The 22,988-nt window shown below is 35.9% G+C and overlaps 1 protein-coding gene across 1 annotated transcript; it reads left to right on the top strand.

Annotated features, from left to right (window-relative positions):
• Positions 1 to 408: 408 nt before the first annotated feature.
• On the top strand, positions 409 to 22,233 carry LOC134531960 (uncharacterized). Its single transcript, XM_063368057.1, has 7 exons — positions 409 to 579; positions 3,787 to 3,964; positions 4,996 to 5,161; positions 13,553 to 13,770; positions 18,908 to 19,148; positions 19,807 to 19,915; positions 21,365 to 22,233. Exons 2-7 carry the CDS (start codon positions 3,855 to 3,857, stop codon positions 21,502 to 21,504), a joined length of 984 nt encoding a protein of 327 aa, XP_063224127.1. The 5' UTR covers positions 409 to 579; positions 3,787 to 3,854; the 3' UTR covers positions 21,505 to 22,233.
• Positions 22,234 to 22,988: the final 755 nt, after the last annotated feature.

Here is a 22,988-nt window from a genome sequence, read left to right as displayed (position 1 = left end):
CTCATGGACAAAAAAAATTGACATAGTTTTTATATGTAATGTAACATAACTTTAATGTTTTATCAGAATTTTAAGGTTAAAATATGCGATATAAATTATTATTAGTACTGCTTGGGTTGTATAGAAGGCCACAATAAATAAATAAATAAATAAATAAATAAATAAAACCAATTTTATAGTAAAGTTTTTTCCCTTTTTTTTTAACAAATTTTTTTATAGGACAAAGAAATTGTTCCTCATACAGTTTGAATGCAGTTTTAAAACATATTTTATATATAGTATGGTATTAATAAACTTGTCTCCACATAAAATTAAACACTTTCATGGTAGAATCGTTTTAAATATCCATGGGACCATGGAGTTCTTACTTCCATGCATGGGACATTCCAAATGAAACATTGTCTGACTCTATGTGTACCGTTTAAGCTCAAACTAATGACAGGTTTTTGTTTTCTAGAATGCTATTATTGTAATGTTTACTAATTGTTGTAAATAAAAATAAACTCCTGAATTTGTATCCGTGAAAGTTTGTCTGCAATTTTTTTGTTTTGTAAATTTTTTTTTGCGTAATTATTTTATGTGAGTATAAATTGAGTACATAAAAGTTACTTTGCCGTGTTCTGCGTTTAACATTAGACATGTTTTATGGCTAAAAATTGTTATGATGGGTTATATTTTAATCCTTTGGAATGCAGTTATGAAGTTAATTTTACACTTACGCCTAGAAACGTGAAAGGGATGCCAAGACCCCGAGAGCAAGAATGAGAGGGCTAGCATTCATAACAAAATGTTATTTTGACATAAACGTGTGTCTGAGATATTCTCGTAATAATTTATTTTATAGACATCAATCATGCCATTCACTAGTAATCGGATACTGGGAAAGCGGTAAATATTTCTCTAAAACGTAGCTTTAATGATGGACACTTCATAAATTATGCGTAGTACCTGATTCAAGGAAATTTAATTGCATTTTAATGTGTCATAACTGAAAGTTATTATTTACTAATGAATGCCAAGGAATATTGCTGAAAATTAACCTGTATTTTTGAAAGACCAAGTTGTGTATGAGCTGTACATCGATGATGAAGAGGCAACCTAAAATGTTAAGGACTTGACTGATATTTTGAATTACTTGAAAATGCAAGTGTCCAAAAACCCTCAAACATAGTTCAGTTATTTTAACATGTACACACTCTTTTGGTCCGATCAATGATATCAGTTTAAAACCAGTAGTAAGCTGAATGGCTTAGTGAAATTGGAACCATTGTCTGTTACAACTGCTGCTGTATTATTTTGTACATCAAATTTCATCAATTTTTGTTTAATAGATTCAGCAAGAATGTCAAAGATATGACTTGCCATAATGCGTTTGCAGCTCAAAACTATTTATACTATTCTCTGAAGAGTTTCCGCAGTGCACAGTCTTTCCCATGTGTGACCTTAAATGAATTCAATTCAGAAGCAACCAGTTACATTATAAATAAACCACTTTGCTTATCAAGAGCACAATTAAATAAAAAAATATATAATACCTCTTGAAACTGCTCCAACAGTCAGCTATAACATAAACCAGCAACACTTCTTTCAGGAAGAATTGCAATTCATCTACCATTACAAGATACTCTTCATTTATTTTCTTCACTAATGAAAGTAGTAGGATGTTCTACTAATGAAAATAAAACACTGGTTTCGACTATACACAAATAACTGCCTTAAAAAATAGGTTTCACAATGGGGCCTGTGTTTTGGCTTCCAAAATTAAGGTTACGTACATTTTTTTTAGTATTTTGCATTTCATAATCATCTCCTTGTTTTATTTTGCAGGATAGTGAGTTGAACTCTTACAATTTATACTGTTGAATCAACTAAAAATAAAATACAAAATTGCATTCACAAAAAATTCAGAAAAAATTCCCAAAAACATTTAAGCAATTTTAAAGTTTGAATATAAAACCGCTGACAAAAATATTGTGCAAATTTAAATTTATGATTAATAAACCAACTTTTCTTAAAAATTAGTTCTATATATTACACAGTATAGAAAAAGACTAGGCCTTTTCGAAATATCTTTAGTACAATACTTTTGTTCAATAAACTGGTGATAAAATACCTGTTGCTAACAATAAATTTTGAATTAAAATGTTTCAATAAAAACAGTTCATAATTGAAATTCATTTATTTATTTTATTTTTGTGGGTTTCTTACATCCCCAGGTTTTGTGCTAGAAGGCTTCTTTTATACTAACCAATCAAATTTTAATGTGAATAAAAATATTACAAGTCAGCACATATATCCTACCTTTATGTCTAAAGATTATCAAATTACTAATTAAACATCATCCCTGATGCATGCTTAGGATATACAAAATATCAGATTAGAATGTTGCATTAAATAACTGAAACATAATGTTTAGTAACTTCAAATTTTGATACCAAATTACCTTAATATGCATCCTCAGATTATAAATGATGTCGTAGGCACTAAAATATCAAACTATGACCACCACGACAGTTTTCACTCTCTCATCGTTTTTTATTTCAGTGTAAAACTTCTTTAGCTGGGACCATTTTTCCATCTTCTACAAGTTTCACCATATGTAGCAAAAAAAAAAAAATTTTGAAAAGGAAATATGCCATATGAGGCACTACATGCAGTCGTGATGCCTGTTCGTATTGGTTGGCTAGACTCATACAATACATCATATCTCAAGTCAACTATAGTAGATTGGTAGTTTAATTTTGGAACACAATTTTATATTTATATAATCGTGCTGACCTAACCCAACCGAATTAATGTTTTAAACCAACTTAGGTTTTAACAAAGTTGGCGAATTCATAAAAAAAAACACGTGCGGAAAATAAAAAACGGTGAATATGGTTGTAGCCAATTGAAAATGAGAGAGTCAACAAGTAGGAAGAGGCATGAGGATTGTGTGTAGTATCTCATATATGACAAATTATGTTAAAAATGAAAACTGCAGGTATTGCAATAGAGCAAACCATTCCTCTGTGTGCACTATGAGCTAACCTTTAACTGTAGATAAAGTATAATGAAGATGTAAATATCAATGTGAATGTTTCAATTTGTGTCACATAATAATAGATCATTAAATTAAAATGATTCATAAAAACTTACTTTTAACTTAAATTAAAAATCTGTTTTATTATAATATGTCAAAAAACTAACTACCTAGTTTAAGTTATAAGTTAGTTATTTTCAAAACCAATGAGTTAAATTAATAGTATTCCAAAAAAGTAACTTTTTAACTTAATTTTTAGATTGTCAAAATGTTAGCACCCATGTCTGGTTATATTCCACATGCAAGAGATAGTAACATGAAGTAAAAAAAAAAAACAAGGCTTTTGAAAGTATTTAGTCACTCAGCTTGCTTAAGGATTTATAATAATAATTGACATTCTAAAATAAAATGTGCAAATTACTTAAGAGCTAGTCTAGCGACAGAGTCTCATAAATTTTTCTAGCATTTTTAAGGATACGTTTTGTAAACTTCTTGTAGGTCAAAGTAAAATAAATGTTTACAACTATTTTTTTAAAATGATTTTTGCTTGGTTTTCAGTTTGTACAAAAACAATTGCTTGTGTATTTAAAATGGTGGACAAGGTAGGTAAAGAACATTTTAAGACCATTTAATTTTAATAAGTTTTTACGAAGGAAAAATAAGTTTTTTTTACATTTCAGAGCCATGATGCTTTTGTGTTGGGTCTTTTACCGTTTGGTGCATGTCTCCAAGCTTTCTTAACCTTAAGCTGTGTCTGCTCGCAGGTCCTGAAGTCGCAACTGCTCGTAGGCGCGGTGTGAAGGTTGTCTCCGTGAGGTAGTGACAGCTGTCCATGGGATTGATTGAAGATGAGCTCGAAGAAGTCAGAAAACTCTGTCAGCGCGTTGTCGAGGGCAGCAAGCTGGTCTCCTGTGTGCGGACCATGGTCAGAGTCGAAATAAGGTAACCGGCAGTCCCCTCTGCAGTCCTCAACGTTTATCATAGAAACAACACCGCCTAAGTGACTTTTTTTGTTTGTTTCTCCATGGTAACGTATGCATTTAGTATCTTGCAGTTGGTGTTACTGAGCACTTTATACAGATACAATATGTAAATCTAAAACAAAAACAACATTTTGTGTTCTTATGTCTGCAATTTGCATTTTGTCTTAAGCGACAATATGCCAATCCACACATTACTACCAGTGAACCGCAATCATTAACATTGACTGTTTTTTTTTTAAATCTTTTCAAAGATTTATTTAATGTTTCTGTCGAGCTGCCGACGACGCAGCCGTGCGTGGCGACGATCATGCGACGACTAACTCGCACCAGGCAGTTTACCCTCCCTTTACAAAGACAAAACAAAGGGAGGCAACCCCGTGGGCCAACCGACCAATCACAAGACAGAAACTAGTATCTGTCCATATAGGGAAAAATACTGGAAAAACGAAAGTCTGGGAAGACACATCACACCACCTCTAGTTTCGCTCTGATTGGCTGGCGAGACCGCACCCAGCGAAAGTTCCAGATATTAACATAAAACATTCTCAGTCAAAATATTATTGGTAGTAGGGGGCAGGAATTCTGCAATGTATACTTCTTAAACATTATCTCTTTACTGTTACTCTTATAAGTGTTTTCTTCTTTGTTGTTACTGCCCAATTTTTTTGAACTACTTGCAAGATGCATTAAGTTTTCCACCTGATTCCGTGCCATACTGTGTGATCTGTGCTCCTCTTTCCTTCATATTGCCGCCTTGACAATCATTTGTATATCATTTTTTCTCCAAGCATGTCAGATTTCTGTATTCCAATGTTATTTTTGAGCATCCTTTCACACACTCTTCTTCTCCCTTTTCCTCGATGCCAATAAATGCTCAACTGCTAGCTTAAACCTTCTCGGGTTTGTACGTGTCCCATTAGAGCTAAAGTAGAATGATTGCGACGTGAAGTTCTAAGAGAGGCGAGAAGTTCTGCACCGTGTGTTTGCCAGACGCACCGGATTCAAGCACATCGTAGCGTGCATTCAGTTCCCGGAGGACTACCCCCAGTACCCGTTGCTGCTGGAGCTGAAGAGCAAGACTCTGTCCGACAAGCTGCTGGAAGGCCTGACGCAGGTGTGCGAGCAGGAAGCCAAGAGGTTCAGCGGGAAACCTCAGGTAACACCTGTCAGCTTTCCGGCAGTTACGCGTGTCAACTTATTTTCCGAGGGCTACGAATATTCAGATTGCGTGAGGGGAATAGTTAGGTACGTAGTGGTGGAACCGGTAGAGGAGGAGAGAGTGTCAGCAGCGACGCCACTCCAACGCATGCACCAGCGGTGGAAAGGGAAGTCAAGTCAAGGGGGAGGGGATAGGTACGTAGTGTAGCACGCTACATGCTAGTTGTAAAGACCGGATGGGGAGACTTGAGGGGAGAAGCAGAAATTACACAGCGGTGATGCTACGGAATTCTCGTAACACTGCTTGTGTCTGCATAATCATATACTCCATGTGTTTGCGTTCTTACTGTCCTCCATTATCTCATGTTCAATAAAAAAAATAATAATTTATCTCTGTATTTACCTAATAAGCAAGAAGTTTCACTCCTGTCGCGTGTGGACTCCACATACACACACATTTTTTTTTTTGTTATACAGCAGAATTAAGGTTCAGAACTGGGAAATCGTGGTCCTGAAAGTGCCGGGAATCACCGGTACATAGTAATAATAAAAATTTAAAATTGATACCCGGTTATTTCAATACTTTCGGGACTCGTCATAGACATAGACAGCATAAAATTTTGATTTTATTGTATGCTAAGGTTACTTTCATGATACTCTTCTCTGGCGAGACAATCGATGCGGGCGGGGCGAGGATGAGTGTGTGCTGCCCCTCAGTTGGCAGTCGGTGTTCAGAGTACTGCGTGTGTGCCTGTGGTTGTCAAGCCAATACTCTTTAAATAATGATACTTTTTTTTAAAGGTTGTTATGAAAAGAATAAATTTTATTTTATTTTAATAATTAGGTGATTTTTTTCCCCCTAAAGTTAAAGATTGAGAGACAGGCTGAGAATAAAGTGATTTGTCCACGTTACTAGATACTTTTTGCAATAAAAAATTGTAACACAAAGGTTTATCTTTTTACTTTTGCTCACTAAAACTTTTTTAATCGTTCAAAACTAACTGTTACTACTTAATCATGGACTGCTTCACCATTGAAAAAAAAAAAATACTTAGTTCCGAAAGTACCGGGAATTCTTGGTTCCGTTGAAGACTATTTCCGAAATTCCTGGTTCTGAAAATTGGTTTCGGTTTCGAATACCCTAAGTAGAACTCTGTTATAATGGTTTTCAAGGGGGCAGGAGGAAAACCATTGATGGGTCCAGTCAATGCTTGAATTTGCTTAAACCAAGCAAACATTTTTTTTTCTTAATGAAGTTTCCAGCTTATATTTTTTTAGTCTTCAAATATTCACTTCCCTCACAATTGATGATAGCGTTGTAGTGGAAATGTATGAATCCAATTCCTTCGACACGTGAACATGTGTTTTTTGTGGATTCCTAACAATGAATGAAATTAATTGAAATCTATAAGCAATACAAAAACTTTTTTTTGTGCTATCGTGGAATGGTTGACAAACTAAAGTATTGTATAAGTACGTGTGTACATCTGAAAAAACACTGGAATGGCAAGGAATTTTCCAAGATAAAGGTGCCAACAGACACTTAGCTACGAACATGTGTAATGTACCTTTAATATATAGAAGACACAGAGGTTTAAATTTTTTTTTTTTTTTCACATTTCTTGAATCTTAGAAAACAAACGCTATAAGCAGGAAATGCATAATTCTTGAAACATTGCACACAGGAAGTAAATACCTACATTGTCTTTATGGGGTACATGTTGGGCCTTTGAAAATTATGACTTTATATATTAATAACAGGGTATCTTATCAATTATACGATATTGCCATAAAAGAGCCAAAATATAATTAATATTAAAAAATATAACAATATTTAATGACAATAACATTTAAAACCAAGATGGCGTGTTTCAGTTGTGTTTCTTTAGAAGAAAGAATTTAAAAGTATCAGAAATGATGAAACACAACAAGATTAGTCATCTGCGAGTACTCGAATTTAACGAGTCGAGTCGAGTTTTTGTGTAAAACTCGAACTTGAAATCAAAACTCGAAAAAACTAGTCGAGTTTTATTCCCCTCCACTTGCAAAGGTTATGTTTATTGTTTACTTATAAGATGCCAAAATCGCAAAGAAAACATATTTACTAGAGGTCTGCGAGTACTCGAATATCGAGCTCTCGGCTCCAAAAAATTGTTAGGCTCGAAAATTTCGAGCTTCAACAGCAGCATGTTATTTGGCCGGAAAGCATTGTGACGGTGTTTTACTATTTACGGAAAAAAATACAGAAAACTTGCTTACGAGGTCCTGCATGGTAGGTTTTTCCGTATAAAGTGTTTAAATTGTCCGGGGTCTCATCATTTACGCCATTAAATGTGTGATATAAAGTCCCGTTTAAAATTTTTCTGAAAGTTCCTGTCGTAAATATAAATAGTAATGGCGCATGTAAATAAGAAAAGACAAATGAACTAGGTACAACTTACGTAGAAATATGGATGATGTACCATAAGTGCAGTACAAACCCAATAGTTATCTTAAGATAATTACCATAAAAAGAACTAAAGATTCTTTGTAGATACCATAATTAGTATTACTACTAGAGGTGGGTTGTTACAGCAATTTTCGGTATCTGTCCCAACCTGATACTGATACAGCATTGTACCATGTTTCAAGTCTCTGATACTTCTGTATCAGACGGTCCCAGGAGGCAACAAAGCTCCGCGTACGCAGACCGTGCGACCGGAAGGAGAATCTGATACATTATTTATCACGCCTGGTAATTCTCAACCTCTGATACTCTCATGCCCGCCTGATACAACCAGTATCAATCAGTTCAACATTCACTGCAGTTCGTCCTGGCCGTGTATCACCATGTTGCGGGCTGTCATGCTTTGTAGTTAGTATTTTTATAGTGAAATAAGGAATGGATAAGTGCACGAAAAAGACTTCATTTGTGTGGAATTTTTTCACGGAAAATAATGAGTTTGCTAATTGTAATTTGTGTAAACAAAAACTGAGTTATAAATCATCGACTAATCTGAAGAAACATTTGAAACGTAAACATTGATATAGTATGCTCACTAATGTACCTATCTGTTTTTTTATTTTTTATTTTTGATAAAATCGTGAATTTTTAATGTATAAAAACACTAGTTACTAATTGTTTTCGAAAAAAGAAAGTCCATATGTTGATTACATCTGTTATTAGTGTCAACTGAGAATTTATTTGCATTTTCATAGCTGTTAGGTGCACAAATATAAATATTATATCTTGTATTAATGTACTTTTTAATATTAAAATTTCATTAGTTTTATTATTGAACGAGACGGTGCACGCACTGCGCACTGAGCGTACTTTGAAGTAGAACAATAAACAAAACGACTTGTAACCAGGGCTGCCACTCTGATATTCATGAAAAACCTAGATAACCTAAAAAAAAAAACCCCAGACACATGGGTAAAAAACCCAGATGCGTCTAAAATGCTATCGTTTAAAATGTTTGCATATTAATTCAAAAATATAAACATAACTGGTTTTAATATAAAACAATTAATTACCTTACAAGACTGAAAACGGTTGAATACAACCAATACAAGAAAATTACACTGCAGCAAAATGGCTGTATAAGTAATTCTTGGACCAGCACATATCATAAAAAAACCTACAAATATATACATGACAAAACAAACACCATCACTGCATTCTTTAAACCGGTAAATGTTTTTATAAAACTGCATCATGTACGTTAGTCTTTATTCAGAGTCTGATTCTACAAGATTGGTTTGAAGGTTAATTGTTGCATTGGTTTTGTGTTCTGCAAGCCTCTTTGAAAATGTGTCTAATTTAATATTCGACTTAGCTTCTTGAAAACTAGTTTTGTGTTTATATGTATTTTTGTGTGTGAAACACATAGACTTGTTTGCATTTATCAAACAGATATTGCAACAGATACAGTAGCTACTACCTTTATTATTGTTTTAGGTATAAAAATAATTAAAATTATAAAAAACCTAGAATTGTTGGAATTCATTATTTAAAAACCCAGAAACCCAAACACCATTGGAAAAACCCAGATCTGGGTGGAAAAACCCATGAGTGGCAGCCCTGCTTGTAACAATATCACTTTGCGCCTCTCCAAGGCTTCAACGCCTTCCCCTGCGCTTCCTCCCCTACATTCTTTCCCTTCTTTATCCCTTATTCGTCGTTCCTGCTCCCTCCCCTTTCACAAGCTCCGCCCAAGTGACCGTCATCTGCGATCGGGTACTGCGCTCATTGGCCGTGGTGTTGTTCCAGGTGAATTCTGAACTGATACTAAAGTCTCTGATACTTTTCAAGTGTCCTCGTTTGCCGTTCCTGATACAGGCGCGTATCAGTGACAAAGTATCAGGTTGATACTTTTCGACCCACCTCTAATTACTACAGAAGCACGAATGCTACCACATAGGCACTATAGTTACTATAACAATCGAGATGTATATTTACCGTGATGGTAATGTATTTATTTATAACATATTAAAATATTAAAGAACATTATTGAAAAAAAAGGATGTTAAATTTTGATATGTACGGTTGGCACATGTTGCTAAGAAATAATGCGATCTGAAACAATGCAGTACTATTACAAAAAGTGAAAAGGGTACTCGTGGATTTTTAGGTTATGGCAGTCTCTTTCGTTTTTCAGTAATATCGGCCGAAAATTAACAAGCGTATCGGAAGTTGGCAGAAATGCCAATTCAACTAAATATTGGCAAAATGGGCTTGTTCAGTACAGCCCTACATTTGATGACATGAGTAAACATATTTCAGACTTCAGGATATTGAAAAAGACTTCCATGTAGGTTATATGAGCGTATGTTTTTTTTTTGCAAGTGTAAATTGAATAAGTAAAATGCTTCTATTTTTATTACTTTCAATTGATTAAACTTTAATGGCAAGTTACAGTTATTTATGACACTAATTTTGAGGTTAAGCAATTTTACTAAAGCATTCCAGCCACACAGGTTGCCAGCGAGAAACGCTTCTCTTCTGCTGTAAACACCATCTCCAATCATAGAACTAATTTAACTCCTGAACGTGCAGAACAAATTATTTTTCTGCATTATAGATTAAAAAACAAAATTTAATACTCTATGACAATCTCTCTCAGAATTTTTGTGCCGAAAAGTGGAAATGTTGAAACAATGTGAATGTACTTTTCCAACAACATGATTTTTGGTGCCAAGTTTGTTGAAGATCAGTAAGGACTCCAGAAAAATTGACAAGGATGAAATTATTCCAAAGATATGTTACATTTACACAAACATATACTTGTAAACTGTGGTTATGTTGTCAGTTACTAATGAACCAATGGAAGCAGGTTAGATTCAATGGCAAAAATTTTTTTTTTCCTAGCAGTGCAAAATGTAAATGCACTCTGTAAATAGTTACCCAAAATTAATAAGCCCAGTTCATTTTAATACTTTATTCAAACATTATACTAAGTTTAAGGTAAAAATAATTTCCCAAAAGTGTAACTGTACCACAAAAGCTTGAGCTCGAGCTCGGCTCGAAGTAAAATTCTTAGGCTCGCAGACCTCTAATGTAGGCCTATCTATTTAGTAGGCTAACAATGATTATGGTTTCTTTTTTTATTTACATATTTTTCTCAAAATTTCTCACATTTTATTACTCCATCACAGTAAATTTATGTGCAATAAACTTAAAAAATAAAAAAAAATCTCGAACTCGACTCGATACTCGCGAGTATTTTAGCAAACTCACTCGAGCTCGACTCGAAGTGAAAATCCTCTGCTCGCAGACCCCTAAACAAGATATTGCATTTTCAAAGTTCTCATTCCAAATGTTCCTTAACAAAATAAAAATTTTTAAATATACTTAAAAAGTGTTTTGTTACATTATAAAATTGTGTTTAAAACTTTTGTGCTCTTTGGGTATATTTGGCAACAGGGCACACTGAAACAAGGACAGTGCTAATAGCAAACATCGTGCATTGAAAAAGAGAGTAGATGCTCATTAAATGCACACTGCAACCAAGAATAAGACACAATTTATTCTGAACTGGAGTGAGTACAGTTTCCTTTCACCATTGTGCTGAGTGAATAAGTCTTCAATGTTTGAAATGTTGCAGGTTTGGTCCAAGCCTGTTTTGCAGTGACGGTGATTTTTCCATGTTATGAGACGTTTGTGTTTCCAAGTTGAGAGAAATCGTACTTTTGTCACAAATATTTACTATAGATGTATGTCATTATTTCTTAAATTAAAGAATTTTTTTTACACTAATCATGAATTGGCTTTTGTATGTGAGTGTTGCTATTTCTGTATGTGATATGACTCAAATTGAATAGATGAGGAGTGCCTTGACAAGTGCCTCTTTTATTCTTTGATAAAGCTAAGTTCTGCAACATTTTTCACAGACCAACAACCTGGCAAATTATGTCTAACTTGGTTAATTATGTTACAGCCTTGGCATGAGGCAGTTGATCTGACCGCCCAAACACGTGGTCATGGAATTGTAAAATATAGTGGACAAAAAAGGGTTTCGTTTCAGGATTTATCTAACAGCATATATTTTAAGGTTATGATTTTGGTACATATTTGAGTATTTAGTCATTAATTTAAAACATTATTGAATGACGAGAGTTATTTTGAAATTTAGGAATACTTAACTGTGCCAGAAAACATTTCAGTTTCATTAGAATTATAAATAGAATCCTGATATTTAACAATTTACAGAAATTGCATAGGAGAAGGAACATTCTGGAAACAAAATTTACAACAAAACACAATATGCTATACTAATGACATGAATTTTTACATTATCAGGCCTCGCTGTCTTGGTTTTTAAAATATGAAGCCACAATTTGCTGTACTATTTCCAAAATGAGTGTACCGGTGTAATAATTATGAAAGTTTGTAGTTTTTCCAGTGGAAAATCAGTTCCTTTCTCGTAGACGTTCTAGGCTGCAACCAGTTTATAACTACAGTAAGTCCTCTATTTACGTCGTACCAATTTACGTCGTTCCGGATTAACGTCGCTAATGTTTGAGTACTCATGTTTCAATTTAAGTTGTCGCCGATTCACAATAACGTCGTTTACAATGACCGTAAATCTTTATTTTAACCAAAACACCGTATATAATTTGTTTATAATTCTTTGTTTCCTTCGGTAGTTAATTTATGCTATGTAGCGTAAGCTACACGTTCACCGCCTTATCTTATCATACATCATGAGGGACGCTTCCTGCTCTCCGCTGCTTTATATTTCAATCAATAAAGGTAATAAAGCAGCTGGTTAAATAACCATTCTATAAAGCTGAGAAGTACTAGTTGGACTTGTTTCCCACGCTGTCGGTTGTCATTTGCTGATAAAATTGCCCGTTGTCACGTCTGTATGCCAGCGCTTCCGGCCGACCTTGGGCTGTGGCCGGCTGGTGGCATGAAACATTGCTCATTTTGCGTCGTTTCTATTTACGTCGCGGTTTTCAGGAACGTAACCCCGACGTAAACCGAGGACTTACTGTATTAGGTAAGAGATTTATATGCTCAGAAAATTGCATTAATAGCTAAATTAAAAATTATAGCCAAAAATGTGAAAACTTAATGTGACTTACTGTGTTTTCTCGCATAATCGTCGCTTATTTTATTCTAAAATCAAGTTTGAAAAGTAGGGGTGCGACAATTATGCGGAAAAAAAATTTTTTTTGTTAGATAAAGTATTCATAAAAACAAAACCCAATCATGGAAAGTACGTTTATTTACAAAGTGAAGTATAAAAGAGCACGCCAAACAATTTAATTCAATAAGTCATGCAACAAAAACCTTTCTTCAACTTTAAATAGAAAAACAAAATCTGTGATCCAAATGCAAGCCGAACGAACGTGTAACTACCGTAGTAAACACCACGAGTGAGTGGGATATCAAATGTAGTTAACTCTGTTCCACATAGAGAGCATGCGTTGCATGCAATCGGCGAGATATCGATATTCGACTATGTGTGCGCGCTCTATTCGGGAAGCAACATAACCAAACAGTAATGATTGCAACGAGCGCTGGCTACATTTTTGTAAGCGGTACACTGCGGCGACGCAGACGAACAATGAAGATTATAACGTTTAAAACGTCTTTTAAAAAAATTTACACATCAGACAGCTTAGTATTTCCGTTACTTAAATAAGTACGCGGTAATTTCTGGATAAATATAATATTTATACTTTAAAATACATCATTTTATACGGAAAAGATACACAAAGCGCTTGGCATCTAATAGCGGGACCAAAAACGTCATGCAACGTTTACGCGAGAGGTTTTCTTTTATCCAAATTATGACGCCCAAAAATATGGGTGCGACGATTACGTGCGTGCGAAGATTATGCGATAAAAGAGGGTATTTTGTGACGGTAGCTCTGACTGACAAGAGCAACTCACTCGCAGGTCCTCGCGGTGCTGAAGTTCATCCGCAGCTTCCTGGACGAGAACCCGTTGTCGTGCTGCTACGATGAAATAGCCAACATCAAGAACACCCTTACTGATGGCGACGAGCTGAAACTCAAGCAGAAGAGCTCGTCCATAGTCCTGAGGATCACACAGGAAGATTACTACTTCAAGGCTAGGGTGTTTGTGCCTGAAGACTACCCAATTCAAGCAGTGAGGTGAGGGTTTGTGACTTTCAAGCACAGTAAGGGCTTGGGATCCAGGTGGTGCCAAATTACCCAATTTCTATATTACTTAATGGAAAAAGTACCAGAAAAAAATTATACATAACATAAATATACATACATAGAATGTCCATAAACAAATTCCCAGTTTCGAAGGTATAAAATAACAGTTTAATTTACACTATTTACAACAAATCATACATCAAACTGAAGGTAAACTAACCTAGTTCTTCTTACAAATGTTCAGTATGTGCACCTTTAGTTATCCAACTTGAAGTCCGATTCTTCTCACACTTCGGTTAACAAGTCCGGAGTAATGAAGCAATAGCCTCTTCAATTCTGTGTCTGAACCCTCGCAAATCATTGGGTAGTGGCGGAACATAGACACAATCTTTAATAAAGCCCCAAAGGAAAAAAAAATTTGCATGGCATTATGTTCAGGTGAACGTGGAGGCCAACGAAAATAGCTCTGTCGTGCTGCACCAAACTCCTGTTCGACTCAGCGAACTTTCGGCTGTCTTCGGCCTTCGTTGGCGTTAGTGTCGTGTTCCTACCCCCTTTCTTCTCCACATCCCGCTTACCCCTCCTGCCCACTCCAGTTTTCTGGTGACCCTCCCTCCTTCCCCTTCCTAGGAACTATTTTTTTTTGCATGCGGATTTATATCCTGCTTAATTTATATAAGCTTTTGCTCACTTGCCTCTCGGATGACTTCACTTAAGTTCCTTGGATGAGCTTGTTGACACGGCCGGTCTAGGGGTCGATCATGGGTAACTATCTTAGTTCAAATTCACGAGTAATGTGATTCAGTGGCATATTGACCCATGTTAGTTCTTGTATACTGTTTAAATTTTGTTTCGTTGCCACGTTCTATTCTAAATTGAGGTTTGGATTCACGGGTCTCTTAGCATTGGTTTACCTGGTTATATTACCCATGATTGGCACCCGGATGACACGCATCGCATTTATTTACGTAAACTTGAATGATGCACTAGCCTTGCTTTGTAGAACCCTAACATTAGGGTGTATAGAGTTGATCTCTTGCTCTCATATTATTTGTACCTTGCACACATAATTTTGCATAATGTTTATTCTCTAATGATAAGTGTTGCATTTGCTTATTAGTAACTAACAGCCATTAATTATTTATGCTTCGTTCATACCTTCCTTTGGTTATACGTGTTGTACACACTAGTATTGTACACACACTACGTCAGTACGTCACTTACGTCTATTACGTACGACATATAGCGTGTGTATTACGCTTATCCATGTATACTACTATTATACCTTAGTGGAGTAAATCTTCCGTGTTATTCAGTTTATACCTATTTATTTGTCTAAAATTGTTCTCCGGCATCTATTATGAATAAATATGCCTTGCCTTTGAAATGGTTTTCCTTAATTAAATGTTGAGACACATAGGGGAACTCGTAACGCTTTTTACATTGTTCCTACCTGGTATTGGTACTTCTACATCTGTGTGTATTTTATCCCCGTCGCTGGATGGAGCTTCCTTTGACGGGGGTTCGATGTCATTGTACGCTTCAGTGCTTATACCTTTATGAACACACCTGGTCATTTTGAATTGTCTGTACCATCGGCGGATGTTTTTTGCCACATGGGAGGAAGGGGGGGGGGGGGGGTAAAATTAAACTTTAAACAAAATGCACGTTGAACTGAAATTAAAGGTTCACTATTAGCAATTTGCAGAACACAAAACACTCTATGCTTAGGTGTGTTGCCATTTAGCATAGGTGGTGCTGCAAGCGAGAAAAGAACAAAGCAGTACTCATGCATGTGCTTTAATTGTGACTTTGAACCAGCACACTAAAATGCTTACAGTTGATGCTATTAAAATTTATAACTGGGATATTCTTTTATGGAAATGTATAACAAATTGTAATAAGCTGTTCTAAGGCAAGAAAAAAAATACACATGAGCATTACTGTTTAAAAAGTTATCTCATATCATATTGCATTCATCAAAAAATGCCAGAATCTACCCAAAATATTTCTGGGTAGGCTGTAGTTTGGATTACAGCCGCCAGGAGTTTGTTTCATGAATTTCCATTGCTCTGAATGTGAATGTTGTGCATGAAATAAATAAAATAATTTAACAAAATTGATGTTGCTTAATTTTTTGACGTGAATTCAATGAACATCTTACTTGACGGTTGGGCAGCCACGCCAGAAAAATTGTGGCACCAAACCACGACAAATTTGGCCCATTGTTCACAACCACTGGTTCAACTGACTCCACATCAACATCAGAATCATCAGACAGCACATCAACATCCATTACCAAACAATTTTCTGCATTCCGTGTTGCTTCTCCCAAGATAGACGACCGAGGCTTGCTCAAGCGCAAATTTCGCGCCTCATTTGGGGACTCATTTTTCTCCACTGGCTCATTTTTTCTCAGCTACTATTTGCCTAATTCGATACCTACGGCACTTCTCTGCATTTTTAATTGCTTCTGCTCAGACTATTTTGCTTGTTTACTTTTTTTCCTCCAACATAACCGGTTTTTACTTCGGTATTTTGCGATAAATGGCTCCAAAAACAATGTTAGTAACTTGATAGTTAGTTCTACTCATTTAGCACCACTCAGTGCTCATTCACAAGTAACTTAAAGTTTAAATCACGCAAATTGTTCTATTACTTCCGGAGTCACAGCTCTCACAGACTTCAATTCAACGCTCCCCGCCAACACTCATTACATCATCAGTGCAAATGTTAACCGGATGAGTCACACGTGACGACAACCACGAGGCAAGTCTGCTCTACTAAGATATATTTACTTGTATTCTTTAGCTATCACAGTTTACTAGTTTTAAGCGGTGTTGAATCCTCAGCCGAAGATTAGAGGCGGTCATGATCCTGTCGGAAATTCATGTCCAAAATCAAAACGCAAGAAGCTCAATCTGTGCTGAATTTGTTGACTGTACTGGACTTTTGTTATTTATCGCACCACACATTTTTCACCTCACACACTATTTGATGCTCAGCTGAGGTAGCGTACGTTCCGTCCAAGCTATATGTCATGGCAGTTAGCCCTACTGAATGTCTCCTCGGTACTTTGATGACATGAATAATTTTATCTGGCATTTATGAAGCTCGGGTGCATATAGACTGTTACAAAGACATTGACTGAAAGCTGTTTTGATTCGAGAGTTTTTTTTTCATTATATACCTATGTCCATTCACTTAAAATTTTCATCTGCCTATTAGTTTTGTGGTTAAAATAATTCATCACCATCTTATAGACAGTGTGCGAGAATTTTCGTATAAAGAATTCACTGTTAATCTAAAAATTATAGTTATTTTTTGGGCCATAATTAATTCAGTTGAATGCCAGAATATTTCTATAAAAATTGGTGTTATTGCATATTTTTTGACCTAGGTGAGCCACATGGCATAAATAATTATAATCGTGTGAAATGAAAACTCATAAAAATTTAATTTCCAGCAACTTTTTGGTAACTTGCAATCTGTTTTTTTGACGACTCACTTCAGTTTTTATGAGCATATTAAATATAAATAATGTGTGGCTGTTCACTTAAATCATGTGGAAACTGTTAATTATTTGTGAACAGGTTTTAGCATTACAACTTAAAAATTGCTTGTTCCTGCATATAGTAGATCTGTTCTGTATTACAGGTCTTTAATTTTGCTTAGTTTAAAAATTTCCCTGTAATAATAAATTGTATAAAACTTTGTTAAATGATTCTGAGAAAGTCTTGATATTGGTTTTCTAACACCGGATACTTGTAGACATCTTGTAATAAGTTTCCCTTGTTAATAATTAGGGGTAAGAATGTTTGGTGATTTTGCAATAAAATAGAAATAAAACCACAAAGCATGTCATTAAAACATATTTTACCGAAATGCAAGTTAATACACCATTTAGCACTGATCATAACTAAAAACATGAAATAAATCAGCAATTTGACAAAAATTAAATCAAATTACAAAATTTTATCTTTCATTATGATAAATTCATTGAAATGAATATTGTACCAAAATACAAATGGATTGGAAACAAATTAACATTATATTGTCTTACATTAGTTACACATTTTTACATTAATAATGACACACATTTCAAATACAGAAAATTTTAGATTTTTTTTTCTCGTAGTAGTATTGTTAGACATGCTTATTACTCATGATTTTACTGTATAAGTGCATCAGGTGTCAATCACAATGAAACTATTTTTGTGAAATAAGTATTAAGAACTATTTTTGTTCCATATTTGTTGAATAAGACACTTGTATTTAATGAATAAAGACAATATATGTATATAATTAAAAATAAAAATATAATTGTTCATTCGTACAAAATAGCTAATCTCCAAAGTTCTTCACTGATTGCTGTGAAATTTTTACACAACATTGCATTAGTAAATATGCCTGTTTTTATATAGTAAAAAAATTAAAAATTAATCATTAAAAAATTAAAAAAAGTGTAACTCAATACATGTGATAGTGAAACTTCTTTGGTAATTCAAACCTTGTATCATTGGGCCCAAAGAAGTTTGACTTAATTGTGATATTAAACATATTGGAAACTTGTGCTTTCTTTCCCAATCGTTTCCATTTAACCAGACTGAGCCACAGCAACACGTGGCCAGTACAGCTAGTAAAAAAAAAAATACAGAAATCTCTTGTTTTAGAAAAGAAATTGTCCTAGAAATAAAACCATATGTAAATCCAGTGTCCTGATGTTTGTTTCCAGTGAACTCTTCACCAAGTCAACCGATTTTGATGAAAATTGGCATTTATGTGTAATTTTTTCAAACTAGAGAGATAGGATAGTTTTTATTTCGATTAATGGTCTTAATAATTTATATTTAATAATAAATAATAAATAACCGATCGCCATGGGTAAACAAAAAATCATAGGTCATAAACATACAAACAGTAATTGTGTGACATTTCGCTATGTCCAACACACTGTCATATAGCGCTATCCAGTTTGCTTTAACTTGCAGACAATAAAGCTCCATGTGTTTAGCCCGGGCAACACCGGGTACTGCAGCTAGTAAAACCATAAAATCTTGGTCCCTGTTTATAAGTCTGAATTTTCAGGAGTCTCTAGAAACGTTTTGACAGCGTTCTGCCGTTGCAGCGTGGAGGAAGCGGAGACGAACTTCCCGCCCTTGCTGCGGCGCTTCTTCGTGGGCCACGCCAAGGAGATAGCGCGCCAGTGCGTGGAGCCGCCCCTCAGGAAGCAGCCGGCCTCGAAGGGGGCGTTCCGGCCCCGGGCGTCGCTGCAGCCGGTGGCCGGCTTCCTGGTGTCGGCCGTGAAGCAGCTGCCGCGCGAGAAGTGCCAGCTGTGCGAGGGCCAGTGCCTGCCGCGGGACCCTCAGGTGGGCCGGGGGCGCTGTCGAGCCGCTCCGTGGTTTGTCCCGGCGTTTCCCGGTGTTTCCCGGCGTTTCCCGGCCACTGCCGACTTTCGTACCGTACCACGTGTGTGTTTCTGCATTTTCCTTTGACAGTGTTATCATCACATATTTTTCTCTCTTGTGAGTTTAAAATTATTGTAACTTAAAAAAAAAAATAATAATGTGAGCGAGTCTCTCAATACTTGCCAGTGATGTGTAAATACCTAACCTCGGTAATGAGTAAAGTCGTGTGTTTTAATGTTGTTAATGTTGCAGATAAAATTTTCGACAAGGGATTTCATTGAAGTGCTCTCCGTCTTGTTGAAAATTCACCAAACAGCATACCTGTACACTTGCCTGTGGATACTTGCCCACGTTCTTGCGCACTCGCACCTGTGAACTCGCCTGAACACTTTTTTTTTATACATTCACAGTTGTAAAACTTTTCAAATATTTGTGTACCCTACAAATATTGTATCCATCTGTGATGTTTCACTTCTTACATGTGAGATAGTCTCGCACCCTTTTTTTAGACTTATGGATTTTTGAAGCAAATCGTGAAAGCTGGAGCAGGAAGTTAGAACATTGCTTGTTTTTTTTTCTCAAATTGGCAACAGAGTAAAACTGTTTTCGTGCTGCACAGGATGTGGAACCTGACGAGTCGGCTGATATGCACGTGGAGAGGGTCTACTGCAGCCATCTGTTCCACCTGCATTGCCTTATCACCTACATGAAGACGCCTCCGTTTCAAGGTTTGATATTCGTTAACAGATTCTCGATGCTTTGTTGAGACTAGCTTGCGGCACTAGCATTACGAATTGGTTTGCCAAAATTTTTGATTTATTCATTATAATGTTGATTACTGTGATACCTCATTATAGTGTACCTAAATTTAAAGTATTTCTCAACATTTTAACAAACAATTGGAAATTCTTTAAAGATGATTTACATGTAATACATTAACTGCCAAAATTGAGGGATTTTTCTGTCACCTCTCCCATCCCTCTTCCCCTTCCACCCCACTCCCTCCCTCGCCATATACTCCACCCCTTCCCCTCCACCCCTCATATTCTCCTTCCTTTCCCTCTTCCACACTGCTTCTGCCTCTCCCTTCCTCTCACTCTAACACTCCCTCCCCCTCCTTGAATGGCCGAACTTCAAACAAAATGTAAAATACATATATTGCAAACTTTCTGCATAATTATCTGGAAAAGTTGCATTTGTAAAGTTTTAGTGGAGTATGGATAAGGAGAATGAAGTGGACTATAAAGCTGGAACTTTTTTAGGTTTAAAGTCTATTTTACTGGCTGCTATGTGATATGGTTCAATTTCTTTTAGGAAAAATGATTTAATTTGACCTGGTCTTTTATATACATTGGAATTGTTATGATTTTAAAAGCCCAAATAAAATAACATAAATTTTTGAAATAATTCTAAACCATACAATGCAGTAACCACCAGCATTGCCTTTAAACTCAGAAATTTTTGGTTAGTTATTCCATCTGGTTTTCTGTATCCGTACTTCACAACAATGTTATAAATTCCACTATGCCAGCTAAATGTACAAAAAGTATGCATTGTGTATACATTTTTCCCTTTTTTTGAAGTTCAGCCTCTCAAAATGTTTACAAGTTTAACCGTGTTAATCGTAATAGTAAAATGATGACCTGAAACGGGATTCACCCCTTATGTATTGAATTGAAGTTGTTTGGCCAACTCCTTCTCCGTATATAGTCCATCACTCAGGGCCGGCGCGTCCATATAGGCGAACCTGGCAACCTCCTAGGGCGCCAAGTAGCTGGGGGCGGCGCAGCACGACACATAACTGCTGATATAATATGTTTAACGATTATTGAAACTAGATGAAAATGGATTTTTGTAACAGATTGGAATGTTTATATTGATATAAGTAACTATTTAAAGTCCACGGTGACCTGTTTATGATTTGTAATAAGTAAAAAAGTAAAAAAAAAAAAAAAAACGCAAGCCTGCTTACATTTGATTGTTGACAAAAATCTTAGGCTTACGTGATGTATTTTGAGGCAAGGAAAATTGTTTTTTGGGGCGTCCAGCCCCGGGGGGGGGGGGGGGGGGGGGATTAAGGTTTTTCGCCTAGGGCGCCAATTTACCTTGCACCGGCCCTGCCGTCACTGATGTCCGTCGTCAGTTCGTGCTGACCGGCGGTTGCGTGGGGGTTGCAGGCGGGAAGAAGTGCCCCGCGTGCGGACAGAGGATCTACCACGACAAGTGGCGGCTGAGCGAGCGGCTGGCCGAAGACCGCTGGGCGCACCAGGAGGCGAGGAACCGTGAGCTGCAGGAGGTCGAAGAGTTCTTCCACTGATCCGCGGTGCCGTACTTACCATCGGGCGACCCGCCCTGATCCCGGGAAAACATTCATTCGTGCAGATTGATTGGGAAGCACGAATCTTGGCTTGATGCTCAGCTTCTCGCACTGGAAGCGTATGACATAGCTAAAATAACAATGAAAAATATTACATGAGTGTGCATGTATTTTTTTGTCAGGTATATTTGGGTGTAAATAACATGGGTATGCCTTGAAGGTAAGCAGTGCGAGATTATAAAGGAAAGGGTTTCTGCCGACAATGCAGCTAGAAGATCAGCAAAAAAGAAAACTTACATCTGTAATTAGAAAGTTGGAATATTTTGCTTTAATGATTCGGTTATCATCGACCAGATGTATTAAACGGCAGTGAAGAATGAAGGACTAAATGTTGGTTGGAAGAATAAGTGACCAAGTCAAAATACGTATCTGTTCTTGATTCATATTAAAACATTATTAAAATTTTGTGTCTCTCAGTTTGTTGGAAATGCAGTCTAAAATTCATATCTTGAATGTGGTAAAATTCTAAAAAAATATTTTTGCTAATATTGTAATTGTAAATAGCATTCCTCAGAAGTTGAAAAGTAATATAAGTATGGTAATGCTTTGCATGTCCAGTCATGATAACTAGTGTTAAAAAGGAAGAAATACAGTATGCAGTTAATCATTCATACAAATTTTATGCACAAAGGTAGAGTTAGAACAGAAATAAAAAAATATTACTTTGAAGTTCCATTGTTTTTTTTTTTTAAATATTTTGTCATAATGTTAGCTGAAAAATATTTTATTTCACATACTTTTGGAAATCTTACAGTGATACAGTATTTTGGGATGTAAACATTGATTGCATTCACTCGTGCAAATTAATACTTCCTTTGAAACTTGGCATGAGTCAAGTGCAAGTACTCTAAGGTGTATATTGTAAATAATTAAGTTCGTATTCAGAATAACAAAAAACTTTACACTTTACCTTATGTATTAATTCAAGATTTTATCTCACTAAATTCATAAATTATTATAATTTTGCAATTGGGGGCTCCAACTAAAAACGTAACGGTAATACATAAAATTTTGAAGTACTTCCAAGACGTTGCCAAAATTGTAGTTTCTTTATAAAAACTATGAACATAACCATGCTGAACAACTATTTTACTTTACAACAGTCATTTTCCCAGTGTAAGAATATAATCTCCAGCCAAGTTGTATGGCCATTCTTCTCCCACTCCTAAGATTTTTCTTTAGTAGTGACTGCCAGTACCAAAAAGAAGCAAGGTCTTTGTTTCCTGTTTGATACCTAGGTATTGATGATATTGTGGCATGGCTTTCGTTCAGCTCGCCAGAAGTTGTCACTAGAACCTGAAAAAGTTTCACCTGTGGAGACACTCAAGACTGCAAACAACAAAGGGGGTATCGGTAGAGCAAATTTAGGTGACGTACTTCTGGAAGGTTGTCATCTTCCTATACAGGGAGAGTAAGAGGTCATA

Source organism: Bacillus rossius, chromosome 5 (assembly GCF_032445375.1).
Source record: "Bacillus rossius redtenbacheri isolate Brsri chromosome 5, Brsri_v3, whole genome shotgun sequence".
NCBI classification, from domain to species: domain Eukaryota; kingdom Metazoa; phylum Arthropoda; class Insecta; order Phasmatodea; family Bacillidae; genus Bacillus; species Bacillus rossius.
The sequence above is the reverse complement of the archived record's forward strand: the minus strand, read 5'-3'. Positions and strand labels throughout refer to the sequence as shown.

Bases quoted from the DNA above. Each gene is read 5' to 3' on its own strand.
- LOC134531960 (XM_063368057.1), top strand. From the start codon at position 3,855: ATGGGATTGATTGAAGATGAGCTCGAAGAAGTCAGAAAACTCTGTCAG. The intron at 3,965-4,995 runs GTAACCGGCAGT...TGTGTTTGCCAG, and splicing joins ATGGTCAGAGTCGAAATAAG to ACGCACCGGATTCAAGCACA. The intron at 13,771-18,907 runs GTGAGGGTTTGT...CTGCCGTTGCAG, and splicing joins TACCCAATTCAAGCAGTGAG to CGTGGAGGAAGCGGAGACGA.